Raw genomic sequence first — 21,910 nt, forward strand, 5'->3', positions numbered from 1 at the left:
GCTTTAGGCCAAATCAGGGGATCTTTAAGTAACCTTACTCTCTGACGGCATGTCCTGAACCACACTGCACGCTGGTAGAAGTAAAGATTTTTCAGTGCGTTGTTTTAATTCAGTAGTAATAGGAGTATCTTACATTGATATAAATTTTTATCTCATTCGCATCCAGTTTCTTCCATCTTAAAAAAGGAAAAAGATTAAATCAGGCAAATTGAAGTTTTTACTAATACAATTTTTTTTTAGCATTGTGTCAGTTCATGTAAATGTTTTCCTAATCTGCCCATCACAAGGCTGAATGAACCCATCCTGTTCTTGGATTTGATGCTGTCAAGCTGTGAAACTGAATGCTACTCTCTTATTTTATAGGCACCGAAGAGTTTGTCTTTGCCTATGTCTTGTAAAGCGTAAGCACCTTCCAACAGGAACAGAAGGGTTCTTTTGTTTTTGCCTCTATAGAATGGGTTAATATATAGGAAACTACTTTTCTGGAAGCTGTAAGGCATGAGGAGACCAAAAATGTGAGGCAAAGAAATAAATATTCTAGCCTCATGTTTTAACAGAAAATGCTTACCTGTGGCAGCAAAGTCAGTTGAGAAGCCTGCCTTTAATATGCATACAAGAGTTCTTGTTCATTGGATGAATCTTTTGAATAACTTAATGATTTAACAAAGTCATGAACGGACTCGAAGCAGCGGTCTTATTTTTTTAATTGAACAATCATAAACTTTGCCTTTTAAAACATATCCTGACAGCTTATTCAGCTTACATTCAAAGACCCTCCCCCACACACATTCACAACTCTGTTGGCAAACTTTGAGAATAAAATATAGGTAAATAGTGAAATAATTCTTAAATAATCTTCGCTCCAAATAAAATACTTCTGCAAATATTTCCTAACAAAATCTAGTACAACAGTCCTGTTTGTGCTAAGGTCCTCCCAAGTGTACTCATAATTCCACTTATCAACCAACTTTAAAGGAAAGAAAAATAAGAAAATGAACAATATTTTAAAGTTGACGTTTCCTACTGAAAATTGACTCTTTTCCAAACCTCCTAAAAAAGTATTTTCTACTTTAAATCTGAAACTCATCTAAGTCACTGCACTTACTTTTAAATAAATTTCTTCTGTTGCTCATTTTCTGACACTTTATAAATCCGTAATGACTAATTTTTTTCTAGTTTTTTCTTATGCTTATTATTATTAATATTGCTATAATTATTAATAATAAATTTACCATGCCTCAGGTGTTTGGAAACCTTATAGAGTTACACTTTTATTCTACCCATTTTAACAAACAGTATTTTGTTCATCTTCTCAAGGTGATAAGTATGGGTATGGAGGATGACTGATACTAACATAATTGTTTACAAAATTATATAAATATTTACCTTCACACCTCCTCCAAGTGGACAAAATACTTCCTAGCTCTCTCAGTCTGGGGTGGCATTCTTTAAAACCATTTATGAGAGTGTACGTTTGCCCTCTGTCCCAGAATCATCCTTCAGATAAGGTAACCTGGGCATGACGAGTAGCAGCCCTTTGAAACCTGCCTCGGTTCAAGGCCGCTACTCAACCTCCCACAAGCTTGAAACATCCCACTTCCTTCAGGGATTGTTTTGTTTTGACTTTTCCCAAGTAAATAAAAAGCACAACTAAATTCTATTGATGCTACCACAAGGAAGACCTAAACGTCATACTTCCCCACCCTGCCCCCACCTTCTCTCACTCCTAACTCTCCCTCCATCCTGTATCCCAACGTCAATGTACATCCGAGTCACGGACGTGTGGACTCACTCTGGTCTTCAGCTTTGGCTAGTTCTCTCTTTGGCTGATCTGCATCCACATTAAGATTATCTAAATTGCTTTTTCAGTTCTTCAGTATTACTATAAACACATATTTAACAAATCTATATGCATTCAAATACTTAACAAATATCTAAGAGTGTTCAGTCATATGCATTTTATGGATTGTTAGTAGCCTACTTGTTTTTTTCCGGACCCACACACTTGGCCTCCCAATATCACATGTCCATATGCTATAATCTAGACAGTTCCTAAAATGTTGGCTGTGTGTTGAATGATCATTAAAATAAGAGTCTTCTCTCAGAAATCCCACCCAGGATCAGCGAGGATTTAACCATTTCATTACAGGAGAGCGGGCATTCTCTTTTACAAGTTCTTCTCTCACAGAATTGCCGTCTCCAGATGCCATGTCATGCTCTGAAATTAGAAGGAATACAAATCATGTCCAGATGTTTATAACTCTAAGATGAAGAACAGTTTTATCTTACTTTTATATGACAAGGGATGTACAATAAAATCTTTAATAGATTCAAAGAGTCTGTGCTCACTGTATTCACCCATTCTCTGTCGATCGGCACCTCCCATCCACGTCAGCACCCCCTGAATGATTTCTCTTCATATACCTATCATCACTGGACATTATCTTATACATGCATTTGTCTTTGTGTGTGTGTGTGTGTGTGTGTATGTGTTTATTATCTCACTCCACCACTAGAATATCAGCTCCAAAAAGGCAGGGGCTTTGTTTTGTTCACTGCTACTACAGTACCTGGAACATAGCAGGTGACTAATAAATACTTATGGAATAAGCAAATGTAAAAATAGATCTCTAAGTAAGATTTTCATACTATCTGGTATGGAAGAGGAATTAGCTTATTGTGTGGCTCCAGAAAGCAGATGGCAGATCAAAGGACAGAACTTTTATAAGGATAGCTCTTATTCTGCATAAAAGTTTATAATATTTAGAATTTTCCAAAGTGAAATTTGTCTGCTTCTAAGAGCAGTGAGGTATGTTTGCGTCAACAGTGCATGTCCTAATATGGAATGCTGTATGGTTAGTGCAGCCTGGCGGATGAATGTGCGCAAAGTAATCAAATAGTCCAGATCTTACTGTCCCCACCCCCCTTAAAAAAAGTCACTTGCAAATTCCCAGGCCTAGAAAATTGGAAATCTCACAATAACAACAACAACAACAACAACAACAAAGGGAAACAGGAAGACAGGAAGCCCACTTGCCAAGAATATAGTAGCCAATAGGAAGAAAACTAAAGAAGATAAGCTCGTGTAATCAAGGTATGGAAGGGACCTCAAGAAGTCCCTGTGCGGATGAACCTTGGAATCACTAACAAAGGCTTTGTAAATAGATGTGAAATCCATTGCAGGACTGAGCCCCAAGCCCCCTCCTATAACAGTAGCACATGCGCCCTGGCAAGTCCAGCAGAGACAGGGCACCACTGAGCAGAGGAGTTCCTGCACAGCCTCTCAGAGGCCTTTAGGACATTCTGCTCTCCAGCCTGAACCGGACTAAGGTTTACCAACATTACACTAGTAATCATCTTTTGCTCCCCTTTAGTTAATGAAAGCAAACACCTTAGGTCAGAAAATGCTTTCCCCATCAATTTCTACTAAGAATCTTGATACCTAATTTGGGTATAGAAATATTTTTTTTGTGTAACCCCTAATGTAACTTCCAGCCAGCAAAATATCTGTGTCCAAGGCATCTATATAGTAGTCAAGATATCTGCAAAATCTGCATGCAAATGACAGAGGGTGACAGGCTCAAGGGAAAGAGACGGCACAAAAGTCCAGTGAAGAAGAGGACGTGTGGCTGGGTATGCAGTGGGAGGGATGGGCGTTCCCTTCCTGAGGATTATTCCAAAGGAGCTCTTATGGCCTCCCGAACGTTCATCCCAAACACCAGATTCACAAGGGATTCAATTCTCTCTCGGTGGGAAAGGCTTATGTGCAACCATAAACGAATGAAGAGGAATACAAAAGTGGCTCTTCAAGGTGCTCTGTAGCCCGCAGTTTTAAGAAAGCAAAATAAGACAAAAGAAGATGCAAGTGTTTGAGACAGCTACCTGTACTAAGACAATAGGTTTCAAACTTGTACTGAAGTAATCAAAACATTCCAAAAATGTGTAGGTCTCAGAAAGTAGATTGATGGTTACCAGGGGCTGCGGGGTGGGTTATGAAGAATGGGGGCAACTGCTTAATGGATAGTAGGGTTTTATTTTGAGCCGGTGAGAATGTTCTAGAACTGGACTGAAATGGCAGCTATGCAGCTTTGTTAATGTACTAACTACCACTGCGCTGTTCACTTCAAAATGGCTAATTTTATGTTATGTAAATTTCACCTCACTACGAATTTTTTTTTTTAGGACTTAAAACTCAATCTGTTTCCATGTCGCTTTTCAAGGACTATAGGACAAGTCAAAAGTACTTAAAATATTAATGATGATCTCAATTTCCAGATCAAATATTCACAAAGATATTTACCTAATAGCTTTAAAAGGGGGGGAGGTTCATTTTAAATTACTGTTTAAGAGCATAGCCACACTTCAACATAAAAATTCACTTAAAAGTACAGTATTTCCTCTTCCTCTTAAAGTACTTAATTGTATCCATGTGTAAGAAGGAGGTAAAGCTGGGTAATAAGTACATTTGCCAAATATTTCAAATCTTAGTTAACTCGAAGAGCAAAAACCCAGAAACACAAACTAAATAAAATGGACTTGGATTGTCAACTATTTATATCTAAGGTGGGGGGACTGGACAGTTTGTTGATATTAGCGGTTTCTATGGCTACATGTTGTTTTAAATGAGCTACTTTCAATTTAGTGAAGCTTTACTATACTGGTCATTTATTCCACAAGATAACCAAATATGTCCATAACACTCTCTTATATGTTGTATTTCTCACATTTTAACAACCTGGATACGAAATACACATGCGTGAACAAGCATCATGTGACTATTACTACAGTTTCATTCAAAGGCTTAGAGATAATTCCCAAATTTCAATCACAGTTACTATCTCTTATCCTCTCCAAAATCCATAAAAATGCATGTTTGGAAATATTCCATTTAAGTACTCCCATTTTGTTAAAAAAAAAGAAGAAGAAATGTTCTATATTTTCTATCTTGGCTCTTAAGCCTTATCCGATAAATTTCTGAGTGTATTTTTTCTACATGAACTTGAGAGAGAAGTAGCTTAGTCTAGTATGTGTATAAAACAGATCACTGAAGAATTTGAAGAACTTTGTATATCTTGGTTATTTTCTTATTACAGGTGTTTTGGTAATCAATCATATTTATTCTCCATAAAACTGGGTGAACTTTATGGAAAAATGTATAATCTCCCAAATTATTACTGAGATCTTAAAAAAAAAAAAAGCAACAGCAACCCAAACTCAACCACCACCCCTTTCCCCTGAGTAAAATAAAGAACAAAATCACTCGAACCAATGCTTTATTCTTGTTCATCTATATCTCTTAAGTTATTCAAATTGAAAATGAGGTTATTTTTCCAGTGTTTACACTGAAATCAATTCTTACCTGTGTGAGAAACAAATCTCCTGTTGGAAGACTTGGCTACTGAATATTGGAAGAAGGGAAATTTCAGACACTTGCCAGTCACTCTGTCACATATGCCCGACTGACAGGTGCAGGTCTCCCGGCATTCCATCCCGAAGGTGCCGTAGGGGCAGTCTGAGGACAAAGGGAAGGTTTAGAGAGGGAGCCGCTCCTTGGGCACAAGCCCCCGGTCTCACAGCCCCTGTGCACAAAGCCTCCAGATTCTGAACAAGCCTCACGAATCTTGACTGTCAGATAAAAATCCAGTTCTTAAAAAACCCCAAGCTTTGGAAGTTGAAACTTTCAGTCACACATGTGAAATCGCACAGTAAGACCAGATCCTGGACACCTCCGCTGTCGTGGCCTGCCGTGAAGTTAGTTGAAGGCAGCTACACATAACCAACATCTTTGACCAGCCTTAATTCTGTTCCCTTTCTGCTTAGATACCAATAGACAGGTAGGTTCTCATAGTTTCCTTAGACGGCTCCTGTGACAGCTCAGTGAGGTGGGCAATTGAACAGACACATGCATCAGCTTCTCAAAGAGCTTAAAGGATGTGATGCTGCCTTTGAATCCACTGTGTTCACAAACAATGTACTATTTTAAATGTATAGGAAAGGGCTTCATCCACACTAGCCAGGGGCTGAGAAGGGTGTCATGCCTGCTCTCCATGAAGTGATCCATCCTCAGTCCGCTCCAGCTCTGATCAACTACCTTCGCTATTGAAATGGCAGCACAATTTACCTAACTCCCCGGATGTCAGGAGGATTTACTAGTAAGACCTTCTGCAAATCTGACATGCAACACGCTAAGAAGAACAAGAGAGCTGAGAATTTACCTGTATACCTCCGCAAATCTGGAAGCGTTTAGAGCTTCAGTGTGTTCATGCTTAGACTAAAACATGCAATACTGAGAAGAGGACAAACCCATTTATTACAAATGCAAGGTCTTTATGACATAAACAGCATCTCCATTGATGACCCAGTCTTTTTTTTTTTTTTTTTTGATGACCCAGTCTTTACCAACCAAGCAAATAGATGCAGAATATTTATTCTCTTGGCATGAGAATATTCTCATAAGTGTACAATCACACATGGGGAAAGAAACAAGCAGTGAAGCAGCTGAGCCCTTGGCAATCTAATATTCCACAGAATGATCAAGGTAGATGTTAATGAAATTTATTTTTTGGAAGAGATTTAGGATTCTTCTTACCATTACTCTTCAGATTACAGAGGCATCTGGTTTTATTTTTTGTAATTGTTTTTAAAGATTTTATTTATTTATTTGACAGAGAGAGACACAGCGAGAGAGGGAACACAAGCAGGGGGAGTGGGAGAGAGAGAAGCAGGCTTCCCGTGGAGCAGGGAGCCCGACGACGGGAGCTTGATCCCAGGACCCTGGGACCATGACCTGAGCCGAAGGCAGACGCCTAACGACTGAGCCACCCAGGCGCCCCAGAGCCTGGTTTTAAACATTAGCCTCTCGCTGGGAAAGACCGTCCTTAAAAAGGATCCTAAAAAGCCTCTTGCAGAAAAGCGCACAGGGTTGGGATTTGACTGTGTGTCTAGTGATACTGAAAACTAAAACTTGAGCCAAGTTCTTAGTTACACTTCTACTGCAACCCCCAGTGTATTGAATAGCACTGGGTGGATAGCAGGTGTTCCGTAAATACGTGTTGGCTGGCTGTTAACTCGGCAGCGTAATGCCAAACATCTGAATATTTAGAAAACATCTGGATGTGCAGCTAAAGTATACAGTTTTCCTATGAGTGCTCTGTGAAAAAGCTGAAGGAGGGAGTTTGCCTACAGCAAAATTCAATGTCTCTGTGTAGAGATGGTGAGGTTCACACAGGGTCACTATTTCCAGCAGAGAGAAAAATGTTCGAAGCTAGACTCGCTTGTAATATGAAGTGTGCCAAAAAGAACAATTTTAAATACATTTTAAAAATCTATCCCATTAACAACTACCTCAGTCATTCAGTAGAATGTTGAACTGCTAAAGATCCCAGATGCCTTGGAATGTTTCTTTACCCATATATGACAGTGCATTTACAATCACATTTACAGAGGCGATTTTTATGCCAAGAGAAAAAGCAATCCACTGCGTATACTTGCTATATCATAAGTATGATTGTATTAACCACTTCCTCCCTAATTTCCTTATGTGAAATCCTGTAATTTACAGAAAATATAGATCCTAGTCAGCTTAAATGTTTGTGAATGTTCACCAAAAAAAGGTTCCTCAATATTCTACCTTTCATTGGTTATAAACAAAAATAAACTGAGCAAAAAATAAGATTCTCCTAATAGTCCAAGCATTTATTTCCTAATCTTTAGTATACGTTGTAGATTAAAAGGTAAATTAATTTATAAAATATTTGTCTAAAAGGTAGGTGAATTAATGAGGCTGTCTCAGTGGTGGCTGATTATCATTCCTAAAAGCATACAACTGTATTAAATACATAGAAGATAAGAATGAAATAAGAAAGAAAATATAAGAAATAAATTTCCCAGTCCCTTTAATCATTCTAAAAGCTTCTTTTTATTACAAAACTGATGAATGGGGCTAGAGCATATGTATTTCATCTTGATAATAGCTTTTAATGATGAGATCATGAGGTATCCATTTATAGAGTATCTTTAAATCACCTTTCTTTTGATTCTAAACATTTTAAACTACAGTCACTAAGTCTGAAATAAATTCTACAACTGTGCAACTACATTGTTTAGCTATGATTTCAAACTACTGACATTTTTCTTTAAGTCTGTAAACTCTCATTCTTTACAGACTTCCAATTTTTATTTTTCTTTAGTGTTATTCTTACTTGTCTTACTGCTATTTTTCTAGTTGACCAAACACCTTTATAAAGTGGAATGGGGTTTGTTTTATACTTCAAGGTACCCTCTTTCAAGAATGTGAGTCATTCTGTTAGATGGTTTAAGCCCACCCTATTTCACAAAGTGCATTAGTGTTCATCAGAAATATTTGATCTTGAGAGATGCCCTCCAACCCGTGGACCCTTTCAAGATCAAAGAATCACTAAGCCCGGGGCTAGACACCCCTAGAGGTTATCTAGTGCAGACCGCTGTAATCACTGTGTTGTAGAAGAGAGAGCACCTAAACCATCCAAACAGATTACCTGTCAAGTTCCTAAAGTTTTCCAGAAAGGGAGGTCCCACAATTTTTCATTGCAACTTTTTTCTTAAATCTCCTACACATAAGGAGTGAAATGCAGTACTGCTTTCTGTGCTTTCCTGCACACTGGCTTCAGCTGCTGTTTTGCAGAGTTCTCCTTCTCTCTCCCTCTCCCGGTGACAACACCTGTGCGGGGCCTTGTCCCTAAGCCACCTGCATTTTCCCTCTTGTCCTTCGCAGCAAAGCCTCCGCACCTCCCACGCTGGCTAAAAGCCCTCAGTGTGCTTCCACCCCCACCCCCTCGGGTGGCGGGGGGGAGAAGCAAGGGGTCACCCTTTACCTTTGCAGATACCGAACTCGTCACCAAAGTCATCCTCCTCACTGTAAAACTGACACCTGAGCCCCGGGCCGCACTTGACGCCGTCCATGGCCGACACGGTGCGGTAGCAGGTCTCGCCCAGCCCCGCGGCGCACACCCGGCAGCAGCCGCAGTCGTCCAGCACTGTCCGCTTGCAGCGCAGGCTGCTTTTGCACTGGGCGCTGTCGCAGCGCTCGGGGCAGTCCACCGCATACTTGGCGCTCCAGGCGACCGCCAGGTGCGCAGGGACCAGGAGCGTGGCCAGCAGCAAGAGGCTCTTCATGTTTCCCCGAGGGCTCTGGCTCGGCTTCCCGCGGGCGGCGTGGTCTTTGCTGGCGGGAAGCAGCTGTCCAAAGTGGTAGCTGAGCCTCTGCCTACACGTTTATGAGTTTTATACACTGGGTTGCCCGCATGCTTCCCCGTCATCAATTTCCTCAACCCAGCAGCAGCGCTGTCCTCTTGCCAGGCTCTCTTGTTTTAGTTTATGAAATCCAGGATGAAGGCTGGATTAACACGCCGCTGCCATCCAGGAATTGAAAAGCCCAAGCTGATGTCATCTGTTATGTTTAGATGGTTGTTTTGCATGAGCACTGAGAAACTCGCTCACATCCGTCTCAAGGGCTCAAGGACGTCTGTGAAGGGGGAATAAAGAAGGTTGCATACCCTCCTTCAGGACAGGAATTGGTCTGACACAGGCATATCACTTGGGCTGTGGCTTTGTCTCAGAGCCTCTGTAGTGGGGAGGAAAATGATATCCACGTGAATCATCAGGACGAAAGAAGCTCCTTTAAACAAAATAAATAAACATTTGGTATTTCCCCTCAATAAATAGCTATGAGATCATTTGGAAGAAGAAAGGGTTATATTGTGCCTTTTCAATACTTAGAAGAAAGAAAATATTTTGAAAGGGATTTTTTAAGGACCCCTCTCTTCCTTCCTCCCACCCCTCCCCTCAAATGTTATCTCTAAAACAATTCATAGCACATGTATCTAAGTTTATCGTGGATGGAGCTGTATTTCTAGATAGACGTGGAACTGAGAATTTTCTTTAAAATCAATACGAAAGCCACAAAAGAGGTAAGAAGCTGCTGGCACTGTTTCTGGGTTACTCAGTTCTGGAAAAACTTATCAGTTGGACTTCTTCTGATCCAAAACTCCCTGGGGAGAGGGCTCATCCATCACCGGGTCTGCCTGTCCAATGACTGAGCCCATTCGGAGCTCTTCCCCTCACTCCTGGCATCTATCAGAGCCCTCACTAAAAACCGCCAAACAAGGCAGCCAGCCCAAGGAAACAAGTGAGCCAGCAGGGAAATCGGAACATGGCCCAGAGAGGCAAGTCACAGGGAAGGGAAAACATTACCCATCGGGAAAAGGGTCTTCAAGCTATGGAGGGTCATGGGGCCTAGGTCCCACTGGGGAAGACAGAGCAGTCCTCTTACAGTATCAGCTGGACCAGCGCCTCACAGAGCAAGGATCATGGGGCAGAAAGAACAAGGTGAAAGAGGAGAGAGCAGAGCTCCTACACCAGCTGCGTGTAGGGTCCCCAGTCCCACCCCTGACTTATCAAATCAAAATCAACGTAAACCCACTGTCATCTAGCAACTACTCAAGCAATGAAGTTGATGGATAACTCTTGGTCTGTCACAAATGAGCTATGGACAAGCCACAGGACTTCTCTCAGCCTCAACGTCCTCTTCTGAGAATTGACAGTGTTAGGCTAGTTGATCTCTGAAATTCTTACCCCCACTAGAAGATGAGGCTGAGGCCTTTGGCGGGACTTGATGAGCCTTCAAAAACGCAATTTTAGGAAGATGGAAGGAACAGAATCTGGAATGCAGGGAATCGAGGGGGCAGGAAATGAAGGCAAGAGTCTTAGCTTCCAATTTACCCAATTTTCCATGCAATCCAATTCAAAATAGTCTATCTGCATCTCCCCAGAAGCAAACACATGCTTAGCAAATGCACGCTCTGATTTATTGTTTTCAGTAGGGGGTATCATCCGTTGAGTGCACATTATGTGCCAATCACCATTCGGAAACATTTCACATGCATTAATTCACTTGCTCTTCACCACAATCTCACAAAGTAGGTACTATTATCATGCCTATTTTATGAATGAGGAAACTGAGTCAGAACGAGTTTAAATAATTAGCTCAGGTCCCCATAATGTCAGGGATGGAACTTGAGCCAAGTCAGTCTAATGTCAAAACCACACACTCTGTTGCCTATTACAACACAGCAGTGTTTCCATGGCTAATGGTTCTGATGGCTTACTTTACAATTTAGGTTGACCTTGGAAAAGGCTACTGAACACCACTTTCTGAGGAAGGAGTGGTTAACTGGAATAATGGTTAACAGTAATACCTAACTATTATAGAAATCTCACTGTGTGCCAGACACCATGCAGAGCACTTTATATGGATTACCTTATGCAACTTTCCAAACAGCCTCAAAAGGTAGGTACTATTCTTATCCCCACTGTAGAGGTGAGAAATCTGAGGACTTGAAGGGTTAAGTAACTTGTCCAAGGACACAAAGTTAGCAGATGGGGAAGCCAGGACTCAAGTCCTGAAACAGATTGTTCCTGGAGACTGGAATAAGGATTGCAAAATCAAACATATACAGGTACCAATCTGGTGGCCCAGGTGGGTAAAGTGATAAGATAAACCAGATGGAGGTGGGAATGAATGGAGCTATTCACCTTAGAACACGTGCCTCCACTAAGGGAAGTGGCCCTCCTTAGGAGTGGCTGGCTACCGCTTGGAGGAATATGAGCCCAGTGGGCCCAATCTTCTATTTTTTTTTTTTTTTTTAAGAGAAGGTGGAATCCAGACTTTCAAATGTAATACCCAAATTTTTAAATGTTGGCCAGTATTTCATTCAAATTATAAACCATTATATGCACCCTTATTTCATATGGGCAGGATCCAGTCTGTACAACACGTTGGTCTTGCTATAAATTTTGGATTCTGTCAGTGCTGGATTCGAATTGCTACTCCACGACTTCCTACCTAAGAGGCTCAGAAACTTATGTGGTGCCTGGGTGGCCCAGTCGTTAAGCGTCTGCCTTCGGCTCAGGTCATGTTCCCAGGGTCCTGGGATCGAGCCCCGCATCAGACTCCCTGCTCAGCGGGAAGCCTGCTTCTCCCTCTCCCACTCCCCCTGCTTGTGTTCCCTCTCTCGCTGTGTCTCTCTCTGTCAAATAAATAAATAAAATCTTAAAAAAAAAAAAAGAAACTTAGTTTAACATCTCTAAACCTCCATTTTGTCATTGTGTACAGTGGGATTAACGCCCTCTTCATAAGGCCATTGTGAGGATTGATAAGAAGGGATGGAAAGTGTCTCTCATAGTATGCATTCACTAAATGATGGCTATTCTGCATTTTTAAAAGATTGTCATCATAAGGTTGGCAGTGAATAAAGAGAAATAATAAAAGCATAAGAACCTTCTGATCTTTTATAGGAGTTTAAGGAAGAAACAATAAAGGCCTTGCAGATCAATATCATAAGTGGTGAGGCAAGAAGGAGAAGAGGAGCTCATGGACAACCATCGTCTACATTTCTAAAAATCGATAATACTTTTAGTAAAGGACAAGTAAATGGAGAGAAGATGTAATTTGAGGGTACCAAATCCACCATAATAGTAAGCCAAAACACATGCCCAGAGGAGTGGAGGAAATATGCTCAACAGAGGTCATAAGTGGTGGAACTCTCTCAACATGTAGTTCCCAACGACTCATTTTTGGGGAACGTTCCATTCCTTCCAAGACCCAGCAAAAACTCTTTGTCCCAGCACGATCCCTATGGGATTTATATCTATTTATTTCTATCTTTCCCAACCAGGAATCCAGCTCAACCACTCTTATGAGGGAAGTTAGCAATGGCCACACAGGGTTAGGAAATCGGAACATGAGGAAACAAAAAATCTACAGCTGGAATCTGCAACAAAAGAAATTAAGGTGAAAGCAAAGCGGTTGGTGATGAGGGCATGAGGCCCACCTTGGTTGGCTTTCCTTTGTCCTGCGGCTGGCAAATCTCTAACCTCGCTCTGCCTGTGTATCAGGTGTCAAACCAAGGAGTAAGAAAGGCCAAAGGGAAGCACATAAGCTTTTCACAACTCTGAAAACACCAGTTCAAGTTATAGTGGGTCAAACCATATCATCTTGGGATCCAAAGCGTGTGGCTTTCTGCAATGGGAGCCGGAGAAACAATAAAACTGAATAACTATTCAACCCAGTACACCTTTTTCATTTAAATTGCCATCGTGACTTTTTTCCCTTAAACTTGGTATTATACCGAGAAGGAAAATAAGCCTAGGTAATGTGCTCTGGCAATTTGTGTTTAATTTTGCACATTCTGATTGCTTGTAACCAAATACCCAGCATTTTCTTCTGGATAGGCAAAGTGGGAAAGGCTCTGAAAGGATTCCAAACCCTCATGGTCAAGTCAAATTGTCCCATGTTTACTGTGCCTTCCTTCCAAACCTCTTTACCAGATAGGTTTGTGGTTTTTTTTTAGTTTTAATTGTTATTTTTTAAAAAGTAATCTCTATATCCAACATGAGGCTCGAACTCACAACCCTGAGATCAAGCATCCCATGCTCTACTGACTGAGCCAGCCAGGTACCCCCAGATAGGTTTAATTTAAATTGAATTATGAAGGCAGCCTTGAAGGCAAACATTTCCAAGGGGCAAGTGGAGAAATTTAGATGCATGAGACTGTGTTTAGTTCAGTTTTTGTTTTGGGTACCACCTGAAGTCTTTCTGCTTTGACACCAGCTGATGGCAATTTTGCATGTGCCTAGGGAAAGGTCTAGCACATAACAAGAGCTCAGTACTTAGTAAACATGTAAACGTGACCAAGTTGTCTCCCAGAATCATTTTCAGAGCGTAGTAAGTTAAAATGTGCACCAATGTGTTTCCCAGGGGAAGCGAAGTGAGGCCCTGGTTCTTGAACAGACTGAACTGAGCTGCGAACTGAGTGCTTCTTTTGGGGAATGAGGTAGACGTTTCCAGAGAGAGCAGAAGCAGCTGGGGATGGAATGGGGTCTGAGCAGAGTCCCATCATGTCAGCTCTTGCACAACTGACCAACTTTGTCCCCTTGACCTTCCAGCCTTGGTTCTGGCAGCACCACACCCACCCCAAGAAGAAGTTCATAGGAGCTCCTCATTGCCGATGGACCCTGATGAAACATCTGCCAAACTGACTTTTAAAGAAGGGACAGGTCAGCTGTCACAGGCTCTGGGGACTCCTCCCAGAGTCTCCTGCCCTGGGAACAACTTGCAGGAATTCTAGAAACAGCACTGCCGCTACAAAGCTCTGTCATCCTAGGCAAGTCACATGATGCACACCTTAGGCCCCTCTTCTCTCCTCTCTACCTCAGTAATGAGTTAAGAAGACCAAAAGGGTCATCGTCACTATTATTATCAAGAATCTAAATTTCTAAAGATTTGCTTCATTCTTTAAAAATAATCTTAGGTCTTGGAGCAAATATTATCCCCAAAGAAATATCTTTCCAGTTCTCTAAGTTTTCATTTCTAATAAAGACAACTTTAATAGTAAACAGGGATTGGATGTTACAGGCAATTTTTAAAAACTACATCTGCTCAGGGGTGCCTGGCTGGCTCAGTTGGTAGAGCATGCAACTCTTGGTCTCAGGGTCATGAGTTCAAGCCTCACGTTGGGCGCAGAGCTTACTTAAAAATAAAAAAAAAAATAAAAAAAACCCAAACTACACCTGCCCAGAAAAGTAAAGTGAAGTGCACATGTTCTTGCCAGCATGGGGCTCTCTGATGTATCTTAATCAGCAGGTCGAGGCTCCAGGCAGCTGGGAGGCAGTCGCAGTTGCTTATAGCAAATAGCTCTGTAAGAATAGTGAGTGTGGGCCAGTTTAAGAAGATAAAAACAGGACACCCACCATGTCTGCTGAAAACCTGGATCTCCGGGCACCCCTCAGAGAGCTTTACCACCATATCTGGCGCTCTGGATCCCGTGGAGTCCTCTGAGGAAGCAGGCATGGACCCGGTTGTTTTTTAACCTTGACCAAATCTAGAAACTTCACCTTTGCATTCACTTTTGCAGGAATTTTTTAAGAGAGAAAGTTTAGACATGGGAACATGTGAGGAGCTCTTACTACCTATCTGCCCACTTCTCTCCACCCCCGATTCTGGCGGGTCTTAATGTGGAGTCAGGCATGTTTTTCTAACAGCTAGCTCTTTCTCAAATCAGGGCTCTGAATCTATGAATTCATCTGCAAGAGATTCTAGTCATAGCGTGTCCTTACACCTCCAAATATAAAGCCACATCCAGAAGCACCGGGTGCCGCCCTGATACAAGACCAAAGACAGTATGAGTGGCAAAAATAGCACCACTTAGAACCAGAAGACCCGAGTTTGAGTCTCAGTTCCACCATTGGTCCTGTGTGAGACACCAGCCAGCTTTCCTGAGTAATGTGAAGTCATTCGTCTCAGTAAAATCTAAAGGATTTACTGTCCCTGTCTCAAAGAGACATTGGGAAGATCACAGGGTAAGGTAGGTGTGAAAACAGGCTGTCCACTCTAAACTACCACACAAGCGTAAAACGGTAAGACTTGCTCTAGAAGACAAATTATATACCATGAAAGGAAATGAGCCTGTGGCGATCTAATCTCAGGTCTCACCTGTTCCTCCATTCCCCTCACCTTCTGCAAGATGGCATAACTTTTTCTTTCACTTTATTCACAGAATGAGGGCCAGGCATCCACATTCCCCTAAGGAAGACCCCACTTCCTCTCCCTTACAGCCTTCTTTGCCCCAACCTGGTATGTCATGACCAGAAGCTCATAAATTGTTCTTGTGGGCCAAAAGAGGCTTTTGTTTTGTTTTGTTCTGCGTTTTTTTTTTTTTTTTTTTTTTTTTAATCACCAGTTTCCTAAATGACTAAAGAATTAGTTAGGCGTTGGAAGTCATTTAGACGTTAGAACTATTGACATAAGAGAACTTAGGTTTAAAAAGTCACATTAGAAGTTATTGTTAAGACATTTGGAACTTCCATTAGGAATATTGGAAAGGCTGGGGTTTCTGATTAATACACGAATCATAGGAAATGATTCTGCTGCTTTGCTTCTCTAGTAACATGGCACTTCCTTGGCCTAACCTTAAGCTGACCCCTTTTATGGTGTAATAAAATATTAATCAGGACCACCCTCACCAGACTCATCATCAGAGTTTGTCTAGTGATGAAGAAGCCTTAGTCTTTACATGATACGTGGGTTGAATAAAATAACTGAACGTTTTAAAAAAAAAGTTCAAGGTAAGCACCAGAAGAAGATAAACAAGAAGGGTAACTTCCAAACCCCGTATTTATAATTTTATAAAGAATGGGCAGTTTCTGACTCACTTTCTAATCTGGTGTCAAAATATCTTGCCTCTTTTCTTCCTGGGATCCTCCCAGTGAAGGACCACATTATGACTTTCTTTTTTTTTTTTTAGTGCCTTGCTTTCTTTTGGCTGCCACAAAGTCACAAAGTCTCCAAGCCTACAGTCTGAGAGCTTAATGCATACCAAGGGTGTCTCGGACAGGGCTCAGGGCAGCGTGCATCAAAGCACACTTGCCCTGGGGCGCCTGGGTGGTTCAGTCAGTGAGGTGGCTGGCTCTTGATTTCAGCTCAGGTCATGATCTCAGGGTCATGAGATCAAGCCCTGAGTCGGGCTTTGTCCTGTGTGTGAGCCTGCTTAAGATTCCCTCCCTCGGGGCGCCTGGGTGGCTCAGATGGTTAAGCATCTGCCTTCGGCTCAGGTCATGATCCCAGGGTCCTGGATCAAGTCCCACATCGGGCTCCCTGCTCCGCGGGAAGCCTGCTTCTCCCTCTGCCTCTGCCTCTCTCTCTCTCTCTCTGATTCTCATGAATAAATAAATAAAACATTAAAAAAAAAAAAAAGATTCCCTCCCTCTCCCTCCATCACCCCCATCCCCTGCATGTGCATGCTCTCTCTCTCTCTCTCTCAAAAAAAAAAGCAGAGTTGCCCAGACCACCTGTGTCAGTGTCCTGATGTCAAAATGACACAACCATGGATTCCAGTTTGGTGGGTTGGGGATGGACGAAGGAATCAACATTTTTTACAAGACACTTGATTCTGACACACTCAAAAATTTGAGAAACCTCCAGACTACTGATTTCTCCCAGTCACATGTTGGCAGAATTAGTACTTATCTTTACTCTGGAGATTTCAGATAGACAAAGCCTATCTTTGAGGGGTTGCCCTAGAATTTTTAACTATAGGATACACTTCAAAGGTTTTTTAGCATACTTCCCTGATTCTAAGATATGCATCGTCACATGGTAACGAGTTGGAATTTGGCCATCGTGATGGAAGTCATTGCTTACACGTACACACCAAAACTTGCAGGATGACGTGCCAGTTACTTGGAAGAGAATCTCAGACAGTAGTGGGGTTAGTTTTTAAAACATGCTGCATTACTGATGATCTTAATGGCCCAGGGCCTGTACTCTGTGAAAAAGATGTGATATTGACATGTGATTCAGAAGGACCAGATATGAATTTGAAGTCATTTAAAACTATTTTAACTAATTTATTGAATTTATATTTTTCTTCCTATGAATGTTCAAAAGTTCTAAATGATAGAAATCTATGTCCACATAAACCTAAAAGAGTGCTTTCAATAAGTCAAACACTAAACTTCAATAATAAAAATTTCTTTAAAGTATAAATAAAATTCAAGACCTATAGAAGCTTTATGCCAGAGTTTAATTTGAAGAATTTTTTTCACTTCATGGCATATATTATACTGATAACATCTTAGATTCAATGAAATACAATTGTTGTCCAAATAGACCTCCTTTTATTTTTGTTGACCCACCATCAACAGTTTGCTTAGCAAATGTTTTTACCAACCTTTAATCCATTACAACTTTATGTGATGGAATCAAAGACCTGATAAACATCATCCTAACTTGGTCAAACTAGAGGTATTTTAGGGTAAGATATATGTGCCATCAATATGTGTGTGTGTGTGTACATATATGTCTATATTTACACATTTGTATATATATGTGCCCATATATGAGATATATGTGACCACTTTCAGTTCCAAAGTGCACACCCACACACCCACGTGCACACACACCCAGCTTACATTTCTAACAGCAGATCATGAGCCCATGTATACACCACCACTTCCAGACAACATGCTGAGCCTGGCTCCTTTATAAATATATCTAGGAAGTACTCATTGAATGAAACACCAAACAGTGTCTCCAAGAATGAAAGGAATCCAACATAATTTTGGTTTTCTGTATTCAAAGAGTTCTCAAGATGGCAAATCACAATTTTAACCTTTATGTGGTCTAGTTCACAAGGCTGCTTTATAAGGGATCAGCACTTATTATAATAGATAATTTGATGAGCACTGACCCGTGCTAACTTTTTAGTATTAATGCCTTCATTATGAACTTAAAATAATGGAACTTCAAATAAGGCCATGAATGATCACCTTCCAAGCACCCCACATCCAAACAAGAGTTTATACTGAAAACAAGATTTGTAGGGTATCTGATCATCCCAGAGAATAGTTGGCAGGCACTTTGGAAGGGACTTGTGAGGAAGCCACTTAGCAAAGCTGTTTGAAAAGGAGATAACAAGTATGGCACGCTTGCTGCGATAACCTCTTCCTAACTGGCTGAAACACACACACACACACACACACACACACCCCATACAAGCAAAAAACGGTAAGGCACCCACTCTGTTGAACAGTCCTACGTGGTGAGCCTTCAAAATTGTGTACTTGCAGTTGCAGAGCTACACAAACCTGCTGCAGGAAGACATGCTTCTCCTCCGAGGGGCAAGAGACATCATCAGAGCACTTGACATTCAATTAGGAGAGTCCGAGTCTTCAAAATGCAAAGTAATGCTTTCCCCCACATATAGTCCCACTGCTAGGGCAATTAGCATGGACATGTAATCAAAGACCTTTAGTATCTGAAAAGAGGAGAAGCAGGTCAGAGCAATAAATGTCGACCCCAAAAGCCTCTCGAGCCCTAAATACACCAGAACTCTGAGCTTAGAGTCAGGAAAAAGTCTGACTGAAGAAGTGGTTCAGGGTAAGTTGCTGACTCAACTGCTAAAGAAACCAGAGTTAAGAAACATGTGATACCTTGGAATTTTACTTAATTTATTTTTTAACTAAATACATTTTTTAAACTTTTCAGTTTTTTAAAATCTTGCCCGATAGTAGTAATACAACATTAGTATTTATAGGTTAGTAAGTGACTAAATGTGCTCTTCATAGAAAACAAAAACGACCAGATTGTAGGCAAATGTGTCCACAGTCAATGACCAGTGTAGCCTGGGCCTGCCCCTCCATCCACCCACTTACTTTCCTTTCTCCATCCATCGAAAGACTTCGCCCCTTGAGGCTGAGATGCCAGGCACTGTGTGATGCCTTCACTGATCTCCTCGTTGATTCCCACCCATCTAGGCATTTCTACACCTTCTAGCACTGTCTTTTACGTCCAGGGGACCATCTGGTTCCTATGAGCAGAAATCATTTTATGTTTATTGTCCTGGTCTTCACAGTGCTTGCCTCAGGTCCTGCACATCTGAGGGGGACAAGATATGGCATAGCCTCTGAGAAGAAATAAGCAAACCAGAGACAGCCTCATGAACCCCAGCTCCTCAAGTGATAGTGAAGGGGATGCCCCTCCCCACCCCCAGCATCCTCCTGCGCTGCACATGCTTTAGGAGTGTGTCCTCATGTCACCCTCTTCTAAAATTAAAATTAAAATGGTGGAGGCATTGCCAGCATTACATCACTCACACGTGATGTAATCGGATTGCTTTCCTTTCTGCCCAGCACCAAGCCCACTACTCTCTGTGACCCCTAGCTCCTCTGTCAGAAAGGAAAGGAGGGTGGAAGCAACAAATTGACCTCACCATATAGAGCAGTGGCTAAGAATGGCTGATTTGGGGGGTCAGGTCACTTGAGTTCCAATCCTGGGTATACAACTTATTAATACTACAAACTGAGCACAGCATTTACGTTGGTAAGCCTTGATTTCCCCAGGTGCAGAAACACACGAGAATTCGGACTTCAAAGGGTTGAACTGACGCACGGGGCCCAGCTCCTGGCAAGCGGTGAGCACTCAAATGTGTTAATAACAACGTGGGGTTGGGCTGGGCCTCCACCAGATGCCTCCTCCTGCCATGGCTCCCCATGACCCTGTGATTCCTGGTCTCAGAGCACCCAAGTGGATGCACCTAATGGAAAAAGAGGGGAGAGAGAAGGTCCCCAGGAGGTGACAGAAGCTCCAGCTGTGTCACCACCCACTAACCCCGCGGACGCCATTTACTTATGGCGGGGGGCAGGTATGGATGAAGCTTAATTTATACAATAAAAAGTCAGTTTAGCCCCAAACCGTTAAAATAGTTTATTTTTGTAGGCATGGTCTTGCACATGTGGAAAGAGCCCTCAGCACTGGTCCAGGGTTTTGGGGGCTCTGGGGCCTGCAGAATCCAGCTGCAAGGCTGAAGTTCAAGGCGGCCAGGAGTGGGCCTTATTTATAACAGTCTGAAGTTTCCAAGTGAGCAGAACAACAAGACCTTGCATGAGATGAGTCATACCGACTCCCAGGATCAGAGAAGTCACAGAGGATCAAAGAACAGATGAGCCTTCCAGCTCCCTGCCCCTCTCAAACCAAAAGACGACTTTCGGAGGGCTCACTCTAATCTGTTCCAGCTAATTTTCAAGGATTGAGTTGAGAGGAAGAGTTAACAGGAGATTTAGTTGCTATAGCCCCTTGGATCCCTGACAAAGTGGGCTTCAGGGGAATAATAAAAAGCAACATTTTTCCCACCTCAAAATGTATGGAAGTCAAAACCTTACTCCTGATGAAGAGATTAAAGACATAACTTAGTAGCGTGTCAAGCAATCAAAAATAAATGGGGATGGCATTGAGCAACTTGCAAGGCACCACAAATAAATGTTACTTATTTATTCAAGGACACTTATGTAACTGTTTTCAAAGGGCGCATGTATTTTGCTTTTCCTGTTTAATTCTTTGTCCCATTATGCTGTCTGCCCACCAGCCACAGGGCAGGTGGCAGAGTAACATCATACATGCTGGATCACAACGTTCGGTATTCATCCCACTGATCACCTCACTCTGTGAAGCAATGTAGATGAGTTTTGCACAGTCATCTTGGCTTCATGAGTGGACATGCAGTTGATTAAAAAAGATTTTGGCCAAAGGACCAGGGAGCAAGGGGACTCTCCATGTTGGCTGTGGGAGCCTTGCTCCCACCCACACTCCCCTGTTGGTTCCTGCCTGGGGTTCTTGTAAACAAGGGCAACTGGCGAAGCAGTACACCTGCCCTCGATCTGCCAGAGCAGAGTTCACAGGAGAGATGAGACCACTTTCCCCATGGCCAATCCTAGAGCAGTGCACCAGAAGCCAAACAGAGCTATACTTTGGGCTGCACGATGACGGAACGCCAGCTTCTTACCTGGTGTCATCAGAAACTGCACACAAGACTAACATGACATGTCAGTACTCAACTCCAGCCCTATTCCACCAGCTCAGCACTCATGCTTACAGAGAGACTGGTCTTGCCTGGCTGAGGACCGAGATGCCATAAGCCAGCTACAGAATATCCCTCTGAGCACTGGTGGTTAGAGAAGCATCAGCCCCTCTTCTGGCATGATCACAGGCTGACCAGGACTAACTGCTCTAGGCACTGGGGAATCCAGGTATCCATGGAGAGGCCAGACTCACCTTTAACAAGTGAACTCTTACCTCTACCAGGTATAAGCTGCTTCATATAGTCACATACCTGCTACCCACTCTGCCCACCAAGGACCTGTCTATGGACCATCTGAGCTCAAAGGACAGATTTCTAAGGTACTTTCCCACCGTTTGTCCCACCCACCCTAAATCCAGTCTTTGCCCTTTCCTGCCATGCTCCATGCCCTCCATGGGCTACATCACCTAGGCTCCCTTGCCTTCCAGCTTGGGTTGGATACCAATGGGGATCAGAGGAGG

At 42.2% G+C, this 21,910-nt stretch overlaps 1 protein-coding gene across 1 annotated transcript in view; it reads right to left on the minus strand.

Annotated features, from left to right (window-relative positions):
- Nucleotides 1-467: 467 nt before the first annotated feature.
- LOC118006735 (endothelial cell-specific molecule 1-like) overlaps nucleotides 468-21,910 on the minus strand; it is an 86,398-nt gene continuing 64,955 nt past the window's right edge. The window contains exons 2-4 of the mRNA XM_034999495.1: nucleotides 8,853-9,601; nucleotides 5,360-5,512; nucleotides 468-2,218 (exon numbers count right to left, since the gene is read on the minus strand). Of these exons, the coding sequence (XP_034855386.1) occupies nucleotides 2,121-2,218; nucleotides 5,360-5,512; nucleotides 8,853-9,153 (552 nt within the window). The 5' untranslated portion in view covers nucleotides 9,154-9,601 and the 3' untranslated portion in view covers nucleotides 468-2,120. The remainder of the gene's footprint in view (nucleotides 2,219-5,359; nucleotides 5,513-8,852; nucleotides 9,602-21,910) is intronic.

The sequence above is a fragment of the Mirounga leonina genome, unplaced genomic scaffold, assembly GCF_011800145.1.
Source record: "Mirounga leonina isolate KUSES-001 unplaced genomic scaffold, KU_Mleo_1.0 Mir_99, whole genome shotgun sequence".
Classification (NCBI taxonomy): Eukaryota; Metazoa; Chordata; class Mammalia; order Carnivora; family Phocidae; genus Mirounga; species Mirounga leonina.